General features: G+C 43.6%; 1 protein-coding gene across 1 annotated transcript in view; it reads left to right on the top strand.

The window, feature by feature from the left end:
* The first annotated feature begins 9,895 nt into the window (after positions 1 to 9,895).
* Positions 9,896 to 21,714, top strand: part of LOC311115018 (ceramide glucosyltransferase-like) — a 36,797-nt gene continuing 24,978 nt past the window's right edge. Inside the window, exons 1-2 of the mRNA XM_084190236.1 lie at positions 9,896 to 10,098; positions 16,801 to 16,942. Coding sequence (XP_084046362.1) covers positions 10,001 to 10,098; positions 16,801 to 16,942 — 240 coding nt within the window. The 5' untranslated portion in view covers positions 9,896 to 10,000. The remainder of the gene's footprint in view (positions 10,099 to 16,800; positions 16,943 to 21,714) is intronic.

Raw genomic sequence — 21,714 nt, 5'->3', positions numbered from 1 at the left:
TCAGTTACACCAGCTCTGTCAGGAGGAATGGGCCAAAATTCACCCAACTTATTGTGGGAAGCTTGTGGAAGGCTACCCAAAACGTTTGACCCAAGTTAAACAATTTAAAGGCAATGCTACCAAATACTAATTGAGTGTATGTAAACTTCTGACCCTCTGGGAATGTGATGAAAGAAATAAAAGCTGAAATAAATAATTATCTCTACTATTATTCTGACATTTCACATTCCTAAAATAAAGTGGTGATCCTAACTGACCTAAGACAGGGAATTTTTTACTAGGATTAAATGTCAGGAATTGTGAAAAACTGAGTTTTAAATGTATTTGGCTAAGGTGTACGTAAACTTCCGACTTCAACTGTAGCTGTTCCATCATATAGTTTTATATTAATATGTCCATCCTGGTGACGACCCCATACTGTAAAACACCACTGGATGGGGATGAACCAGATAAAGGCAATACATTATTTTACAGGAGGACAAAGTATTGAGTGTTGCTATGATGTACTTCAGTCAGCGATTTATAGAGGTCGTTTAAGTGCACCAGAAAGGGAAATGCTTAGTAAACAAACCAATGTGCTGCATAGATTAATTTGGGTTGATTATTACCTGTCTGTTTGGTATTGTTAAAATATTGTGCGCTGTTGAATTTTAATAATATGTCTAAACTCAATAATAACTTGCTCTAGTTTCACATGTTTGTGTGTAAATTAATTCAAGAATGTTTAACCGAAACGTTTTTTTGATGAGCTATTTATGTGAAATGATCTGAAATGTTTTCTACTGATGGTATATAGACTTATTGTGGTAACGCCCAGTTAAAGGGGTACTGGATGGATATGCTTCCCAACAACACACCCAACATCTCATAATAGTCTACATGACTAATGTGAACTCTCCTGTTGTTCCCATGGAGATGTGTCATCATGGCGTCATGTGACCTGAGCCTCTCCTCTCTGGCTGTAATGTTTCCACCGATACTTATTATGATAACATATATTACATGCTGAGTATTGCCTCACTCTCACTGACGATGGAAATCTCTCTGGAGTCGTACAACCTGCACGAGGAAGCAATCGTGTGTGTGTGTGAGAGAGAAAGGTGGGGAGAGAGAGAGATGGGGAGTGTTTGTGCGTGAGAGTTTGGAAACTCCCGACGGGTGCAAGGATTGCTAAAGTGCATTCCTAATTACAAGTCATGCATTCCATGAATACAAGGCAGTTTGGTTAAAACTTGAATGAAATGATTTGTTCATGAAGATGACAGGAAACTTGACTGCATCTACAACCTGAAATGTAACCTAGTCCTTCTCTGAGGCACTCCTTTCTCCAACATGGGCCTACAATTATATTCAGAACTGTTTATGATATTACACTAAAGAACAGGGGAGGACTAGCAATCTGGGCAAATGCCAGATGGGCTGGTCCATTTTTAGCCCAGTAGAGCTGTTTAACTTTGGGTTTTCTGCTCAAAGTTATAATTATCTCGCTAATAATGGGGGGCCTCAACGAAAAAAAAGGGCCTGTGTGTTAGAAATGCCAGGGCTGATTTCTGGTCCCTGTCCAACCCTGCTAAAGAAGGAGTGAGCCGAAGGGTTAGTTGAGTGTGTTAGAAATGCCAGGGCTGATTTCTGGTCCCTGTCCAACCCTGCTAAAGAAGGAGTGAGCCGAAGGGTTAGTTGAGTGTGTTAGAAATGCCAGGGCTGATTTCTGGTCCCTGTCCAACCCTGCTAAAGAAGGAGTGATTTCTGGTCCCTGTCCAACCCTGCTAAAGAAGGAGTGATTTCTGGTCCCTGTCCAACCCTGCTAAAGAAGGAGTGAGCCGAAGGGTTAGTTGAGTCACCCCTTGTTTCTAGGAAACCATACACAAAAATGTATCATGTGACCAAATATTTAGGAAGAGGTCATTGTTTCATGGAGTCTGTGAAGGAAGAAACAAGTTAGGTATTTTCTTATAGGTGTCATGATGCTTGTCCCATGGCCATGATGCTTGTCCCATGTTGTTGTTTTTATCGCACTGCTTTGCTTTATCTTGGCCAGGTCGCAGTTGTAAATGAGAACTTGTTCTCAACTGGCTTACCTGGTTAAATAAAGGTGAAATAAAAAGAAAAAGAAAAAATCCTGAAATATATGTAGATACAGTATATATGTAGATTTTTTGTTAGACAGAATACTATATTTTCCTTGACCTGGTGATGCTGAATGAAAAAAAACGGCTCAACTTACCCCACTCTCCCCTATTATGGCGGTGGATATTGCTCACCCGCCTCACCCGCCTGCCGCTAACCAGTATTTGTATTTGTATTTTATATTCATTATGGATCCCCATTAGCTGATGCCAAGGCAGCAGCTACTCTTCCTGGGGTCCAGCAAAATTAAGACAGTTATACATTTTAAAAACATTACAATACATTCATAACAGATTTCACAACATATTAAGTGTGTTCCCTCAGGCCTCTACTCTACTACCACATATCTACAACACAAAATCCATGTGTACATGTGTGTATAGTGTGTATGTTATCGTGTGTTTGTATGCATGTGTCTGTGTTTGTGTTGCTTCACAGTCCCCGCTGTTCCATAAGGTGTATTTTTATCTGTTTTTTAAATCTAATTTTACTGCTGGCATGAGTTACCTGATGTGGAATAGAGTTCCATGTAGTCATGGCTCTATGTAGTACTGTGCGCCTCCCATAGTCTGTTCTGGACTTGGGGACTGTTAAGAGACCTCTGGTGGCATGTCTTGTGGGTGTCCGAGCTGTGTGCCAGTAGTTCAAACAGACAGCTCGGTGCATTCAACATGTCAATACCTCTCACAAATACAAGTAGTGATGAAGTCAATCTCCCCTCCACTTTGAACCAGGAGAGATTGACATGCATATTATTAATGTTAGCTCTCTGTGTACATTTAAGGGCCAACCGTGATGCACTGTTCTGAGCCAATTGCAATTTTCCTAAGTCCCTCTTTGTGGCACCTGACCACCCGACTGAACAGTAGTCCAGGTGCGACAAAACTAGGGCCTGTAGGACCTGCGTTGTTGATAGTGCTGTTAAGAAGGCAGAGCAGCGCTTTATTATGGACAGACTTCTCCCCATCTTAGCTACTGTTGTATCAACATGTTTTGACCATGACAGTTTACAATCCAGGGTTACTCCAAGCAATTTAGTCTCCTCAACTTGCTCAATTTCTACATTATTCATTACAAGATTTAGTTGAGGTTTAGGGTTTAGTAAATAATTTGTCCCAAATACAATGCTTTTAGTTTTGGAAATATTTAGGTCTAACTTATTCCTTGCCATCCATTCTGAAACTAACTGCAGCTCTTTGTTAAGTGTTGCAGTCATTTCAGTCGCTGTAGTAGCTGACGTGTATAATGTTGAGTCATCCGCTTTACTCAAAGCCAGTGGCATGTCGTTAGTAAAGATTGAAAAGGGTAAGGGGCCTAGACAGCTGCCCTGGGGAATTCCTGATTCTACCTGGATTATGTTGGAGAGGCTTCCATTAAAGAACACCCTCTGTGTTCTGTCAGACAGGTAACTCTTTATCCACAGTATAGCAGGGGGTGTAAAGCCATAACACATACATTTTTCCAGCAGCAGACTATAATAATAATAATAATAATATGCCATTTAGCAGACGCTTTTATCCAAAGCGACTTACAGTCATGCGTGCATACATTTATTTTTTGTGTATGGGTGGTCCCGGGGATCGAACCCACTACCTTAGCGTTACAAGCGCCGTGCTCTACCAGCTGAGCTACAGAGGACCATGATCACTATGATCGATAATGTCAAAAGCCGCACTGAAGTCTAACAAAACAGCCCCCACAATCTTTTTTATCATCAATTTCTCTCAGCCAATCATCAGTGGCATGACGTTAGTAAAGATTGTAGCAGGCTTGTAAATGCGTGTGCATGTCGCACATGGCTAGTCGAACACGGAACTCTTCATTGAGACAATGCTGAAACGTCAACCCATGGGTGAGTCAGTGCCACATTTTCATTTGTCGCGTTCCTCTGCCCAGGCGTTGCTGACGCCTGCCAGAACGTACAACGCCTGGATAGGGGTATTTAATGTATCAGCTAACCACATCATATGTTATAGCAATCTGTCAGTCGATGACACAGACGATGACGTGGCGCGCAACCATTGGTTGATGCACGCAACATTTCAACAGAGGAACACGACCATTATCTTGCAAATTCAGCAGACTACGGTGTGAAATGGGCTATTTGATTACTTATCATTAATGCCACCTTTGGTGTGCTTATCAATGTACAAGCATCTTTTTTTTCTCCCACTACTATCGATAAAATAATTGTATTAAGTCATACAAAAGTTTTACTGTGCGTGAAGTTTCAAACGCATTCTGTCATTACTAAATGTGTGATGTGATAGGTATTTTAGCGTTACACATTTTTTTTAAAACACAAAAACACATTTGATTACTCAAATATTTAATCAGTCGTCTTCTCAAATGAAGAGGATGATGACGCAATCTACTTAACACTCCTGCAGTAGGAGACAGAAACACACACAGACTCCTGTCCTCAGATATATACACACACACACACACACACACACGCATACACCCACACACAGCCAACGCTGTTGTCCCATATAACTTATAGCAAACATTAAAAACACTGGACCATTTCTTTATATACTGTGTTTTTCACACTGTTTATTTACAGCGCATTGGGAAAGTATTCAGACCCCTTGACTTTTTCCACATTTTGTTATGTTACAGCCTTATTCTAAAAAGGATTACATTGTTTTTAACCCCCTCATCAATCTACACACAATACACCATAATGACAAAGCAAAAACAGGTTTTTTGAAATGTAAATGGAAGTTATACATTTACAGAAGTATTCAGACCCTTTACTCAGTACTTTGTTGAATCACCTTTGGCAGCGATTACAGCCTCAAGTGTTGTTGGGTATGACGCTACAAACAATTTATTTATTATTTTTTTCTGGGGGATGGATCAGCTTAATATTGCAGATAGATTGTATCTTCTATCAATGTAATTGTCTGCATCACTTCCAATCCCCCATGTTTTTTATATATATACTCCCCTTTATTACTTTTCAACCCCGCCATCCTTTCCCTACTTGGAGTTAATTAGTGAACAACAATGCCCAGGCTACAAACTTGCCACACCTGTATTTGGGGAGTTTCTCCCATTCTTCTCTACAGATCCTCTCAAGCTCTGTCAGGTTGGATGGGGAGCATCGCTGCAAAGCTATTTTCAGGTCTCTCCAGAGATGTTCGATCAGGTTCAATTCAGGGCTCTGGCTGGGCCACTCAAGGACATTCAGAGACTTGTCCTGAAGCCACTCCTGCGTTGTCTTGGCTGTGTGCTTAGGGTCGTTGTCCTGTCGGAAGGTGAACCTTCGCCCCAGTCTGAGGTCCTGAGCGCTCTTGAGCAGGTTTTCATCAAGGATCTCTCTGTACTTTGCTCCATGCTCTCTGTACTTTGACTAGTCTCCCAGTCCCTGCCATTGAAAAAAATCCCCACAGCATGATGCTGCCACCACCATGCTTCACTGTAGGGATGGTGCCAGGTTTCCTCCAGACATTTTTACATTTACATTTTAGTAATTTAGCAGACGCTCTTATCCAGAGCGACTTACAGTTAGTGAGTGCATACATTTTACATACTACAGACGTGATGCTTGGCATTCAGGCCAAAGAGTTCAATCTTGATTTCATCAGACCAGAGAATCTTGTTTCTCATGATCTGAGAGTCCCTTAGGTGTGTTTTGGCAAACTCCAAGCGGGCTGTCATGTGCTTTTTACTGAGTGGCTTTCGTCTGGCCACTCTACCATAAAGGTCTGATTGGTGGAGTGCTGCAGAGATGGTTGTCCTTCTGGAAGGTTCTACCATCTCCACAGAGGAACTATAGAGCTCTGTCAGAGTGACCGTCGGGTTCTTGGTCACCTCCCTGACCAAGGACCTTCTCCCCCGATTGCTCAGTTTGTCCGGGCGGCCAGCTATAGGAAGAGTCTTGGTGGTTCCAAACTTCTTCCATTTAAGAATGATGGAGGCCACTGTGTTCTTGGGGACCTTCAATGCTGCAGACATTTTCTGGTACCCTTCCCCAGATCTGTACCTTGACACAATCCTGTCTCGGAGCTCTACGGACAATTCCTTCGAAGTCATGGTTTGGTTTTTGCTCTGACATGCACTGTCAACTGTGGGACCTTATATAGACAGGTGTGTGCCTTTCCAAATCATGTCCAATCAATTGAATTTACCACAGGTGGACTCCAATCAAGTTGTAGAAACATCTCAAGGGTGATCAATGGAAACAGGATGCACCTGAGCTCAATTTCGAGACTCATAGCAAAGGGTCTGAATACGTTTTTTTTTTTGTTGCTTTGTCATTATGGGGTATTGTGTGTAGATTGATGAGGAACAATTTTTATTAAATCCATTTTAGAATAAGGCTGTAACGTAACAGAATGTAGAAAAAGGGAAGGGGTCTGAATACTTCCCGAATGCACTGGATTCTTTACCTAGCTCATTCTAATATATCTACTACTGTGCATTGCATTTTTGTTACACTGTTCATCTATATATTGGATTCTTGACATACAGTGGGGAGAACAAGTATTTGATACACTGCCGATTTTGCAGGTTTTCCTACTTACAAAGCATGTAGAGGTCTGTCATTTTTATCATAGGTACACTTCAACTGTGAGACACGGAATCTAAAACAAAAATCCAGAAAATCACATTGTATGATTTTTAAGTAATTAATTAGCATTTTATTACATGACATAAGTATTTGATACATCAGAAAAGCAGAACTTAATATTTGGTACAGAAACCTTTGTTTGCAATTACAGAGATCATACATTTCCTGTAGGTCTTGACCAGGTTTGCACACACTGCAGCAGGGATTTTGGCCCACTCCTCCATACAGACCTTCTCCAGATCCTTCAGGTTTCGGGGCTGTCGCTGGGCAATACGGACTTTCAGCTCCCTCCAAAGATTTTCTATTGGGTTCAGGTCTGGAAACTGGCTAGGCCACTCCAGGACCTTGAGATGCTTCTTACGGAGCCACTCCTTAGTTGCCCTGGCTGTGTGTTTCGGGTCGTTGTCATGCTGGAAGACCCAGCCACGACCCATCTTCAATGCTCTTACTGAGGGAAGGAGGTTGTTGGCCAAGATCTCGCGATACATGGCCCCATCCATCCTCCCCTCAATACGGTGCAGTCGTCCTGTCCCCTTTGCAGAAAAGCATCCCCAAAGAATGATGTTTCCACCTACATGCTTCACGGTTGGGATGGTGTTCTTGGGGTTGTACTCATCCTTCTTCTTCCTCCAAACACGGCGAGTGGAGTTTAGACCAAAAAGCTCTATTTTTGTCTCATCAGACCACATGATCTTCTCCCATTCCTCCTCTGGATCATCCAGATGGTCATTGGCAAACTTCAGACGGGCCTGGACATGCGCTGGCTTGAGCAGGGGGACCTTAAGTGCGCTGCAGGATTTTAATCCATGACGGCGTAGTGTGTTACTAATGGTTTTCTTTGAGACTGTGGTCCCAGCTCTCTTCAGGTCATTGACCAGGTCCTGCCGTGTAGTTCTGGGCTGATCCTTCACCTTCCTCATGATCATTGATGCCCCACGAGGTGAGATCTTGCATGGAGCCCCAGACCGAGGGTGATTGACCGTCATCTTGAACTTCTTCCATTTTCTAATAATTGCGCCAACAGTTGTTGCCTTCTCACCAAGCTGCTTGCCTATTGTCCTGTATCCCATCCCAGCCTTGTGCAGGTCTACAATTTTATCCCTGATGTCCTTACATAGCTCTCTGGTCTTGGCCATTGTGGAGAGGTTGGAGTCTATTTGATTGAGTGTGTGGGCAGGTGTCTTTTATACAGGTAATGAGTTCAAACAGTTGCAGTTAATACAGGTAATGAGTGGAGAACAGGAGGGCTTCTTAAAGGAAAACTAACAGGTCTGTGAGAGCCGGAATTCTTACTGGTTGGTAGGTGATCAAATACTTATGTCACGCAATAAAATGCAAATGAATTACTTAAAAATCATACAATGTGATTTTCTGGATTTTTGTTTTAGATTCCGTCTCTCACAGTTGAAGTGTACCTATGATAAAAATTACAGACCTCTACATGCTTTGTAAGTAGGAAAACCTGCAAAATCGGCAGTGTATCAAATACTTGTTCTCCCCACTGTAGCTCACTGTAATAGAGCTCACCAGCTTGTAGTCCTAACAAGCCATGGCGGAGTTAGTGCCTAGAAAAGACGCCATTGCTATTGCAAACTATTTATCTACGGATTTACATTTACTATGTTACGTCTGGTCTGAGACCAGGCTGACCTACAGCTGTACACAGCATTCTTAGTATATATTTTTTGGTGTATATACGCATAGATTGCATTTGGATTACTGATAGTGTTATTTGGATTGTTAACTGGATTCGTTCTGACATTCGTGATTTCTTGTTTCTAGTTTTTTTATTTTTATTATTTGTGTACTTGTTTGACATTTTTACTGCACTGTTAGGAGCTAGTAACATAAGCATTTTCGCTGCATCCGCTATAACATCTGCTAAACTGTGTACACAACCAATAAACTTTAATTTTTTGTAACCTGATTCGTACTATAGACACTTAAAGCCGATTTTATGGTCAATCCATGGTCTGCAGTGGCCGTACAGCATTTACAGCGATGCGGAGATCTGCAGAGGCCGCATCGCTGTAAATAAGGTGACCACATTTCAAATACCCAAATGCGGGACAACAGGGTGATTTTGCGGGAATCAAATCCAGTGGCGGTCAGTGACGTTTAAGATGAGGGAGGATTATTTTTTTATTTTTTTATGAACATGGCCTTATTTCTATTACATCATATTGGATGACTGTTATTCATATTCCATTCACCCAGCTCAATGTAACATTGATAGGTTTAGGCTCCTACACCATACTCTAATGTTCCCTGTACCCATCATGAGGTTGCTACAACCTAGCCTATGAATGAAAGTTTACAACGCGGGTGCACACAGGTCGAGATAATCTTTAGTAATCAAGGTGACAGACAGCGACACATTCAATACCGCCTTGCACGCTCTTGCCTGCACCTAGCTGATCTAGGGTGTAATCATTAGTCCAAACAGTTGCAAATGAGAGTTTCTATTGGACAAATTCAGGTATGTTTATCCCCGTTTTGTTCCCTTTGCTTCCGTTTAAGAAACGCTATGAGGTAGATAATGGTACCCCCCAGGGAAGTGTCATGAGGGTGGGGAGCTCCATGTCAGAAAGCTATGAGGTAGATAATGGTACCCCCCGTCCCAGGGAAGTGTCATGAAGGTGGGGAGCTCTATGTCAGAAAGCTATGAGGTAGATAATGGTACCCCCCCCCCAGGGAAGTGTCATGAGGGTGGGGAGCTCTATGTCAGAAAGCTATGAGGTAGATAATGGTATTTCAGTGCCAGAAAAATGTGAGAGAAAGGGAGCGATTGTTATTAGATTTGAGGAGTAATGGGGTTGAAGAGCCAGGATTAAGTGAACTGCTGAGGAAATTTTCAGGGGATGTAGTATTTAATTATGTATTTCATCCTGTGTAGCTCAGTTGGTAGAGCATGGTGTTTGCAATGCCAGGGTTGTGGGTTCGATTCCCACTGGGAGCCAGTTTGAAAAATGTATGCACTCACTAACTGTAAGTCGCTCTGCTAAATGACTAAAATGTAAATGTTTCCTCAGATTTAGACCTTCACTGTCTCTGGTACACACTCCTGTCCAGTGGGTGGCGGTAATGCGCCGTAAAGTTGGTTGCCAACCGCCACATAAAAACCCCCAGAAGAAGACTGACCTCATGAGCGGAAGCGCCATACCTCGCCCAGTAAGTACCTCAAGCGACGTCCTTTGGAAGACTTCCCTTTAGGCTCGCCAGTGTGCTTGGATATTTACACCAGTGGTGTAGAGACAACAACAACGGCCTTTAACGTAGTAGCTAGCCACAGCAATGGACCTTCTGGATCTTGCCATGCAAGGGTTCTCCATCTTTGGATTCATTCTATTTTGCGTACTGTGGTTTATGCATTTGATGTCCATCATCTATGTGTAAGTATTGCCTATCAATTTAGCTAGACACACTAAGTTAGCTAGCTAAAGTATGTCGCAAGCTAACGTTAGCTAACAAAGTTAGCATGAAGAGAAGCCAAAAATAACGTTAGCTGTCTATCTATGTCGATAGACTGAACCTCTCCAACCTCGCACAGGATAGCCACCTTGAGTGAGATGACTAGTTAGCTAAACATCGATTAGCTTACTATCTAACTAAGTTAGCTAGCTAAGGTAATCTATCGCTAATACCGTTAAATTGTTAGCCACTAACTATTGTTTTGTTTAAATATCTAAACTGATGTTTTTCAGCGCTTCCTTTTATTTAGCAAGCTACTGGCACAGACAAAGTTGGAAATATCACTATATTTGTTACTGATTTTACATTAGCTGCTAGCGCTGTTGACGCTAACACTAGCTACGAAATCAGCATCATCGGTATGGCATTGTCTTTTGACTGAACCTATGTGAACGCCTCTGATATGGTCACAATGGTATTTAGATGATGACGTTAACTAACTAGTTATCTTATAGACCAATTAATTACACCGTGTAATTCATTGGGTTAGCTAGTCATCTTGTACCCCATTCATAGACGCTAACCTCCTTCACTCATGCTGCCAAACATGCCCTCGTAAAACTGACTATCCTACCGATCCTTGACTTCGGCGATGTCATTTACAAAATAGCCTCCAACACTCTACTCAGCAAATTGGATGTAGTCTATCACAGTGCCATCCGTTTTGCCTCCAAAGCCCCATACACTACCCACCACTGTGACCTGTACGCTCTTGTTGGCTGGTCCTCACTACATATTCGTCGCCAAACCCACTGGCTCCAGGCCATCTATAAATCACTGCTAGGCAAATCCCCGTCTTATCTTAGCTTGCTGGTCACCATAGCAACACCCACCCGTAGTCTGCGCTCCAGCAGGTATATCTCACTGGTCATCCCCAAAGCCAACACCTCCTTTGGCCGCCATTCCTTCCAGTTCTCTGCTGCCAATGACTGGAACGAATTGCAAAAATCTCTGAAGCTGGAGACTCTTATCTCCCTCAATAACTTTAAGCATCAGTTGTCAGAGCACCTTACCGATCACTGCACCTGTACACAGCCCATCTGAAATTAGCCCACCCAACTACCTCATCCCTATATTGTTATTTATTTTGCTCATTTGCACCCCAGTATCTCTATTTGCACATAATCTCTTGCACATCTAGCATTCCAGTGTTAATACTATTGTAATTATTTTGCACTATAGCCTATTTATTGCCTTACCTCCATAACTTGCTACATTTGCACACACTGTATATATATTTTCTGTTGTATTTTTGACTTTATGTTTTTTATCCCATATGTAACTCTGTGTTGTTTTTATTGCACTGCTTTGCTTTATCTTGGCCAGGTCGCAGTTGTAAATGAGAACTTGTTCTCAACAGGCTTACCTGGTTAAATAAAGGTGAAATAAAAAAACAATAAAAAAAACTGCTTTTAGCGCATATTGACAATAGCATCTTCTTGTGGGTTTCGTTTTAAGATCCCCGACGCTCGTTTTGAACGTTAAAACGCATTGATTACGGTATGGGTTTCGAAATATATGGAACATATCATATCGGCAATAAATAAATAATTCCCCAAAAACAAAATGTTCCATTACTACACACCTTTATAGGGTTAGTGTTTCCACACGGCCATCTCTCCATGTTACATCGTTTGGTTTGCGGAAGACATAGGCGGCCACCTGTGCTAATTGGCTGTCTAGCGTGCTCCAAACACCTGTGTGTAATTCCGCGTTCAAATGCTATTTGGAATTGTGACATTTCCGACTTGCTAACTGGTTGTAGTTATACACGTGCCGTGTTCAACCAGATAGCAAGATATACAGTTTGAGTTTCCTAGTGAAGTGTAGTTCGCGAACGATTCTTTACTGACTCGTGTCATGATTCATTGTTCGAGTGACTCGTTCATTTTATTTGTTAGTTTGACCTGGTGGTCTCAATGAATTCTACAGCAGAATTAATACCGTACTCCAACCACCAACTGTCTATCATGTGCGCCCAGAAAAATAGATCAGGCAGCATAGATGGAAAATACACGTTGATAAATGATCACATGGTGCAAGAATGAATGCAATCAATTGATTATTGAATGTTATCGATTGACAGCTTTGTAGAACCAAAACATACTGAGCCTGCCTCTGCTCAACCATCGAACTCGAGAACGAATCGTTTGGGTGGCTGCTGCAGTTTGCGAAGGATAGCCTATTGGGCAAACAGTAAAGCAATATCATTCTGTTCACAATCTAGTCTGGTTGCGGCCGCAACTAGACCTCGTTTCAAAGGTATCAATAAATAATCAAACCCAGATTTGTCCGTCGGACTGCCAGATGGTGAAGCGTGATTCATCACTCCATAGAACGCGTTTTCACTGCTCCAGAGTCCAATGGCGGCTAGCTTTATACCACTCCAGTCAACGCTTGGCATTGCGCATGGTGATCTTAGGCTTGTGTGCAGCTGCTCAGTCATGGAAACCCATTTCATGAAGCTCCCGACTAACAGTTTTTGTGCTGACGTTGCTTCCAGAGGCAGTTTGGAACTCTGTAGTGAGTGTTGCAACCAAGGACCGACGAATTTTACGCGCTTCAGCACTCTGCGGTCCCATTCTGTGAGCTTGTGTGGCCTACCACTTCACGGCTGAGCCGTTGTTGCTCCTAGACGTTTCCACTTACAGTTGACCGTGGCAGCTCTAGCAGAGCAGAAATTTGATGAACTGACTTTTTGGAAAGGTGGCATCCTATGATGGTGCCACGTTGAAAGTCACTGAGCTCTTCAGTAAGGCCATTCTACTGCCAATGTTTGTCTGTGGAGATTGCATGGCTGTGTGCTGTCAGCAACGGGTGTGGCTGAAATAGAATCAACTAATATGAAGACGTGTCCACATACTTTTGACCATGTAGTGTAGCTCAAGAAATCTGTCATTAATTTAGACGTTTTTGCAGAGGAGATCTTAGTCGCACAATTTTACATTTAACTAAGACGTTTGGTGCAGTATTTCTCAATGAAAAGATTGTGCATGAAAATGAGTCGTCTCTCATTGAATGACAACAAAGACTTTATTGAAGAGTCCCTACTGTTGACCGATCACAGACGAAGGGGCGTAGGCTTCGGCTACCAACTTCGGCTTGCCTCGAGAAATGTGTGCCCAAACAGCCCCCAAAAAACCTTGCTGAAGACCAAAATTAACAAAAACATCACAAAATGTTGTCATAATAATATATGCACAAACTCTTCCGAACTGTTTCGACTGGGAAGCATGCAGACGCCTTTTACTGACTCAAATGAACGAAATGAGTTGAAAGCGGTGATTTATTTACATTTCTAAACGTTAAAACACAACATTGGAATTGTACTTTACATGGAGCCAACAGTCGGCGAATGTAACCGCTGAAAACCCTACATACGAGAAGGGTTTTGGAGAGCTAGTTACTTTAGTGCCTCGGTATCTAGACGATAAGTTACCAGTATCGCAATATTTTTTGCATGCCAAAAATTAAAAACACAAAGCAGATCAAACTCTTTTGTCCTTTAAAAAAACTGTCTGTATGTAAAATATTGTGTGCTATAGCTTGGAAAATAAACATGTGACTCTGGATGACAACATAATGATGTTTGCATCCAAAATTAGGGCTGTTTTCCGGATACTAACAAGTACCATGATACTGGTGTCATTCCGGACCCGTAGCTAGCACCTGGCTAAGGAAACCCGTTCACTAGCTAGCACCTGGCTAAGGAAACCCGTTCACTAGCTAGCACCTGGCTAAGGAAACCCGTTCACTAGCTAGCACCTGGCTAAGGAAACCCGTTCACTAGCTAGCACCTGGCTAAGGAAACCCGTTCACTAGCTAGCACCTGGCTAAGGAAACCCGTTCACTAGCTAGCACCTGGCTAAGGAAACCCGTTCACTAGCTAGCACCTGGCTAAGGAAACCCGTTCACTAGCTAGCACCTGGCTAAGGAAACCCGTTCACTAGCTAGCGTCATTACCAATGCCGCGATAGGGCAGCGCGAGAAAACACTGTGCCCCCATTTGACGAGAAGCATCCAGCTGCAGAGTGTGCGATGACGCCGCGTGGTCTGCAAAACCTCAAAATGCGCGTGAGTCTCAGATGGTATTTTAGCGTCCCAAATGGTATGTGCGCGCGCAACCTGTAGAGGTTTGTTGGTCTTGTGGATCGCGCGAGTCAGTATCTTTGTTCCAGGGCATTATGTTAACCACTGTTGCTTGTGCAGCTAGTTAGTACACACTAACTAGCTAGTACCCAGTGGTGTAAAGTACATATGGAATTGTTTTAAGATGGTCTTACTATAGATCATTTAGCTATTTGATTTTGAATTTTAGGACCCCTTTAGGACAATATTTGACAAAATATAGAATTTGGCTATTACCACTATAGTCCATAGAAACGCAATTGAATACAACATTCGAAATTGGCAAATAAGACAGTCCAAAAATTAATAATAACAAACAAGGTTTTATAATAATAATAATATGCCATTTAGCAGACGCTTTTATCCAAAGCGACTTAGTCATGCGTGCATACATTATTTTATTTTTTTGTGTATGGGTGGTCCCGGGGATCGAACCCACTACCTTGGCGTTACAAGCGCCGTGCTCTACCAGCTGAGCTACAGAGGACCATCATTTTGAAGTGTTTGTCCTATATCTAGGAGATATAAGAAACATATACTAGGCCCTTTACGACTTCCCCTCCAACTACCACCAGCTAGGCCCTTTACGACTTCCCCTCCAACTACCACCAGCTAGGCCCTTTACGACTTCCCCTCCAACTACCACCAGCTAGGCCCTTTACGACTTCCCCTCCAACTACCACCAGCTAGGCCCTTTACGACTTCCCCTCCAACTACCACCAGCTAGGCCCTTTACGACTTCCCCTCCAACTACCACCAGCTAGGCCCTTTACGACTTCCCCTCCAACTACCACCAGCTAGGCCCTTTACGACTTCCCCTCCAACTACCACCAGTAGCAGTAGACCATATTTAGATGCTGCGTCAGCTACAAACAGCGGAGTATTCTTGGAATGTGAGAAAGTGAATTTCAAGCAGAGCAGATTGTGTGAAAGGAATGTAGGACAAAAGGGTTGGCCAGTAACCGAAAGGTCGCTGGTTTGAATCCCGGAGCTGACATGGGGGGGAAATCTGTCGATGTACCCTTGAGCAAGGCACTTAACCCTTTCTTGTTCCTGTAAGTGGCTCTGGATAAAAGCGTCTGCTAAATGATTAAAATGGAAAATGCTACCTCGCACTCCGAGCAAGGTGCAGGAATTGAGGCGCAAATTGAATTGAAGAGGAAATTCAACTCTTGAGTTACTGAATTTTCTCTTCAGAAAGGCTTGTAGGGCCAAATACGTAGCATATAGGTCTAGACCAGTGTTTTGCTTGCCTTTTTCCACTTAGCCAACACACAGTTCCTTCCAGTTTCCACACAACGTCATAATTACTGCTTCAGGAAACACACCAGGCTTAATGTTCAGCAGGGAGTTAGTAGTAGAGAATCCTTAATGTTCAGCAGGTAGAGAATCCTTAATGTTCAGTAGAGAATCCTTAATGTTCAGCAGGTAGAGAATCCTTAATGTTCAGTAGAGAATCCTTAATGTTCAGCAGGTAGAGAATCCTTAATGTTCAGTAGAGAATCCTTAATGTTCAGCAGGTAGAGAATCCTTAATGTTCAGTAGAGAATCCTTAATGTTCAGCAGGTAGAGAATCCTTAATGTTCAGCAGGTAGAGAATCCTTAATGTTCAGTAGAGAATCCTTAATGTTCAGCAGGTAGTGAATCCTTAATGTTCAGCAGGGAGTTAGTAGTAGAGAATTCTTAATGTTCAGTAGAGAATCCTTAATGTTCAGCAGGTAGAGAATCCTTAATGTTCAGCAGGTAGTTAGTAGTAGAGAATCCTTAATGTTCAGTAGAGAATCCTTAATGTTCAGCAGGTAGAGAATCCTTAATGTTCAGCAGGTAGAGAATCCTTAATGTTCAGTAGAGAATCCTTAATGTTCAGCAGGTAGAGAATCCTTAATGTTCAGCAGGTAGAGAATCCTTAATGTTCAGCAGGTAGTTAGTAGCAGAGAATAGGGTGCGATTTTTGGGATGCAGACAATGAAAGCATGTATGTGATTCACTCAGAAACAATGGTTTATCATCACGTTTCATTCAGACCACCTCAGAGATTGTGGAATGTTGAGATGAGTCAGTCACATGATCCATGGCCTCAGATGTAGATAATTAGGCCTAGGCTGCTATGCTTCAACCCCAATGGCAAAGTTGGACAGACAGTCTAATTCCATCGTTTTAGGCGGTGCCTTTCTTTCCCGTTGGGATTGAGAATGAGATGTAGACTTGGCCTGTAAAGACAGTAGCATGGGACAAGGACTTATCTTATCACAACATAAACGCCACCTTTTGACGTCTTGCCGTTGGAAAAACCTGTGAAGTGATTTTAAAACCCCTTTGATACCAGCGTTGTGAATTTGTGATTGTGTCTGTTCTAAGTTGCCTCAACTTTGGCTAATAGTGTTGTAAATGTCTGTTCTAAGATTACAAGGATAATGTAAAAAAATTAACTCAAGATCTCGTTTGTTGTCTCCCTTTCTGTCTGTCTGTCTGTGTGTCTGTCTCCCTGAATGTAGCCGACTCTATCTCAATAAGAAGACCAGTGACAAGCAGCCCTACAGTAAGCTGGCAGGGGTCTCTCTACTGAAGCCTCTGAAAGGAGTAGACCCCAACCTCATCAATAACCTGGAGACCTTCTTTGAACTCGACTACCCCAAGGTACTACCTGTTCTGTATTGTATTGTTAGGGAATTGGTTAGGTAGTTTTAGACAGCGCACTACCACTTCCACTCCATTCCCCCAGGGGGCAGCAGAAACCTTGTCCAGGCGCTGAGCCTGGTTGAAAAGGAGAAAGGTGCTGCCAATTATGGTGATGTTCAGTCAGTGTCGCAGCTGGCAGAGCCGTGAGGAGGCTGGGGTTTGGTGGCCATGATGCCTTTTGTTTGGTTTTGAATCTTTAGTTTGGGCATGCCTGTTTTAGTGATGGAGGTGGGGACATCGATAGTTACATTTCGGGATATTATTTTTGACGATGTATCGTTTTGACAATATCGCAATATTATTTTTGTGCTAGTTGGATATACCTGCACCAAAACTCCAGTATTTTACCTTCATAGGTTGTTCTACATCTTTTTAAATAGGGAGACAATTTGTTTTCAGCCCATTTATTTCCATGACTGATCAAAAATGTGTTTTCTCCATGGCTCTCTCTGCCCCTCTGCAGCAGACATATGGTGAGCAATATGTGTTTGGAACATCGAATCGCAATAAAATCACAGTATCGATTCGCAATACATATAGAATCCTGGCCATTCCCGTCCCTAGCCTGTTTGTGGTTTCCTCACCATCTGAACAAATTATAATCCGCTCGGACTGTCCGACCAAGAGTTCGAGAAGGAGCTGGCCCTGATCTCGGTAAGTTGCTGTCTCCTGGGAACATGTATATCCAACACGGTCCTCAAATGCTGATTTCTCACATTCATTCAGGATACAGACCTCGGCCCAGTTTCCCAAAAGCGATGGAATTTAGGCTTACAAGTGTTTTTAACGATGCATCTTTCCTACAACGTCTGAAGATGTAGCACGCGCTTCCCGAAACACCACGCAGAGAGAACGGTCGCTGAGTGCGTCATTGTAGCACGTGTCGATACTGAGAGGATCGGAAGAAAGGGAGCGCTGCTCTCGGATCAGCTTTCTCCATTCAAATCTTTCCTTAACATTCAAATTATTCCACAATACTGACGACGGATCAGCTCCTAGAGAGAGCTCCTAGAACTATTAGCGAAATCATATAGACGCTGTTAGCTAAAGGCTAACGAGCGAAAACAAACAGAAACGAATTGCAAAGACAGGAAAATCCATCTCATAAAGTTATACAAGCATATCTAGTAGCTACTGAATGTTATTTTCGGTGAGTGTGGATATTTACAAGCGAAAGTGAACTAAATATATTGTGCAAATGAACAAAGTTGTGATGCATGCTTTTCTGAAGGGAGAGCAGCATGTGAACACAGAGCAGAGGGGAGGAGAACGGAGGAGGGGGAAAAAAAACACTAGTAGGAAGCACAGGGAGAAAATGGCCGCTTTACATAACTCATCCAGAGCTCTTTGACTTCTGGCAGAAAGCCATTTATAAGATATCTGATGGCAAACATTTAGTAGTGAATTGCATACAAGTCTAACTTAATCATCTCATGTGCGCCGCAGAACTGAGACTCACCGATAGATATAGAACGCTATGGACTCACCGGCTCAAGCTTTCTGCTGTTGTGCCATTTTTACAAACAAATCACATGACGTGCTCAACTGTTCTGGGGATCTATGGTAAGCTTCATGACGTAATGAAGAAACCTGCTTTATCTCCTAATGTATTGCACAAGTTGACTGCAGGTATTAGCCTGCCCACCACCAAGCAATACAGTTAGACAGATCAAAGTAAGGCAGCAAACCAGAAGTAGCCGCTTCCTGTAGAACAACATGTTCTCGTACTGTAAAGGGAAACGTTAGACTGTGGTGCGTGTTACCAACCAAATCATATGATTGACACAACGATAGCCTTTCACAACTGTCTTCACGCTTGCAGCGCTTTGGGTGAGTCAACACTATGCCGTACAGTACTTGGACGTGACGTATGGTTAGGGATGGGGTGACTGAGGTATTTAAAAACGCCCTGCCTTACCTTCAGATGGTGACGTCCTGTTTTAAAACAGGCCTTAGCCAACATGTCTGTACAGGTTCACTGTGTCAGGATCTCTTCATAGTCAATAGTAGCTGTGAAACAACATACCAGTGAGTCAGAAAACCAACCGCTGACATTTCTAGTGTGTGTCATCCCGAGTATTACAAGGGCAGATACATGGTAATGTATATAATACATACAGTGCATTCGGAAAGTATTCAGACCTCTTGACTTTTTCCACATTTTGTTACGTTACAGCCTTATTCTAAAATGGATTACATTAAAAATGTTTCCTCATCAATCTATACACAATACCCCATAATGACAAAGCGAAAAAACAGGTTTTTAGAAATGTTTGCAAATGTATTACAAATTAAAAACTGAAATACCTTATTTACATAAGTATTAGACCCTTTCCTATGAGACTCGAAGTTGAGCTCAGGTGCATCCTGTTTCCATTGATCATCCTTGAGATGTTTCTACAACTTGATTGGAGTCCACCTGTGGTACATTTAATTGATTGGACATGATTTGGAAAGGCACACACCTGTCTATATAAGGTCCCACAGTTGACAGTGCATGTCAGAGCAAAGACCAAGCCATGAGGTCGAAGGCATTGTCCGTAGAGCTCCGAGACAGGATTGTGTCGAGGCACAGATCTGGGGAAGGGTACCAAAAAATGTCTTCAGCATTGAAGGTTCCCAAGAACAAAGTGGCCTCCATCATTCTTAAATGGAAGAAGTTTGGAACCACCAAGACTCTTCCTAGAGCTGGCCGCCCGGCCAAACTGAGCATTCGGGGGAGAAGGGCCTTGGTCAGGGAGGGACCAAGAACCCGATGGTCACTCTGGCAGAGCTCTAGAGTTCCTCTGTGGAGATTGGAGAACCTTCCAGAAGGACAACCATCTCTGCAGCACTCCACCAATCAGGCCTTTATGGTAGAGTGGCCAGACGGAAGCCACTCCTCAGTAAAAGGCACATGACAGCCCGCTTGGAGTTTGCCAAAAGGCACCTAAAGGACTCTCAGACCATGAGAAACAAGATTCTCTGGTCTGATGAAACCAAGATTGAACTCTTTGGCCTGAATGCCAAGCGTCACGTCTGTAGGAAACCTGGCACCATCCCTACGGTGAAGCATGGTGGTGGCAGCATCATGCTGTGGGGATGTTTTTCAGTGGCAGGGACTGGGAGACTAGTCAGGATTGAGGGAAAGATGAACGGAGCAAAGTACAGAGAGATCCTTGATGAAAACCTGCTCCAGAGCGCTCACGACCTCAGACTGGGGTGAAGGTTCACCTTCCAACAGGACAATGACCCTAAGCACACAGCCAAGACAACGCAGGAGTGGCTTCAGGACAAGTCTCTGAATGTCCTTGAGTGGCCCAGCCAGAGCCCTGACTTGAACCCGATCGAACATCTCTGGAGAGACCTGAAAATAGCTGTGCAGCGACGCTCCTCATCCAACCTGACAGAGCTTGAGAGGATCTGCAGAGAAGAATGGGAGAAACTCCCCAAATACAGGTGTGCCAAGCTTGTAGCGTCATACCCAAGAAGACTCGAGGCTGTAATCGCTGCCAAAGGTGCTTCAACAAAGTACTGAGTAAAGGGTCTAAATACTAATGTTAATGTGATATTTCAGTTTTTTTTTATACATTTGCAAACATTTCTAGAAACCTGTTTTTGCTTTGTCATTATGGGGTATTGTGTGTAGATTGAGGAGGATTTTAGAATAAGGATGTAACGTAACACAATGTGCCAAGGGGTCTGAAAAGTTCCCCAATGCACTGTAGAGCACCAGGTGAAAAGTAGTATCAGTCAGAATAAGCCTCTGATTTACACAGTTGAAGTGGTCAGAGTAGAACACAGTTGAAGTGGTCAGAGTAGAACACTGTTGACGGGGTCAGAGGGCCAGTAGAACACTGTTGACGGGGTCAGAGGGCCAGTAGAACACTGTTGACGGGGTCAGAGGGCCAGTAGAACACTGTTGACGGGGTCAGAGGGCCAGTAGAACACTGTTGACGGGGTCAGAGGGCCAGTAGAACACTGTTGACGGGGTCAGAGGGCCAGTAGAACACTGTTGACGGGGTCAGAGGGCCAGTAGAACACTGTTGACGGGGTCAGAGGGCCAGTAGAACACTGTTGACGGGGTCAGAGGGCCAGTAGAACACTGTTGACGGGGTCAGAGGGCCAGTAGAACACTGTTGACGGGGTCAGAGGGCCAGTAGAACACTGTTGACGGGGTCAGAGGGCCAGTAGAACACTGTTGACGGGGTCAGAGGGCCAGTAGAACACTGTTGACGGGGTCAGAGGGCCAGTAGAACACTGTTGACGGGGTCAGAGGGCCAGTAGAACACTGTTGACGGGGTCAGAGGGCCAGTAGAACACTGTTGACGGGGTCAGAGGGCCAGTAGAACACTGTTGACGGGGTCAGAGGGCCAGTAGAACACTGTTGACGGGGTCAGAGGGCCAGTAGAACACTGTTGACGGGGTCAGAGGGCCAGTAGAACACTGTTGACGGGGTCAGGGGGCCAGTAGAACACTGTTGACGGGGTCAGGGGGCCAGTAGAACACTGTTGACGGGGTCAGGGGGCCAGTAGAACACTGTTGACGGGGTCAGAGGGCCAGTAGAACACTGTTGACGGGGTCAAAGGGCCAGTAGAACACTGTTGACGGGGTCAGAGGGCCAGTAGAACACTGTTGACGGGGTCAGAGGGCCAGTAGAACACTGTTGACGGGGTCAGAGGGCCAGTAGAACACTGTTGACGGGGTCAGAGGGCCAGTAGAACACTGTTGACGGGGTCAGGGGGCCAGTA

The sequence above is a fragment of the Coregonus lavaretus genome (genome assembly GCF_964263955.1).
Source record: "Coregonus lavaretus genome assembly, contig: HAP1_SCAFFOLD_340, whole genome shotgun sequence".
Classification (NCBI taxonomy): domain Eukaryota; kingdom Metazoa; phylum Chordata; class Actinopteri; order Salmoniformes; family Salmonidae; genus Coregonus; species Coregonus lavaretus.
Note: the sequence above shows the minus strand (reverse complement) of the source record. Positions and strands in the feature narration are given on the sequence as shown.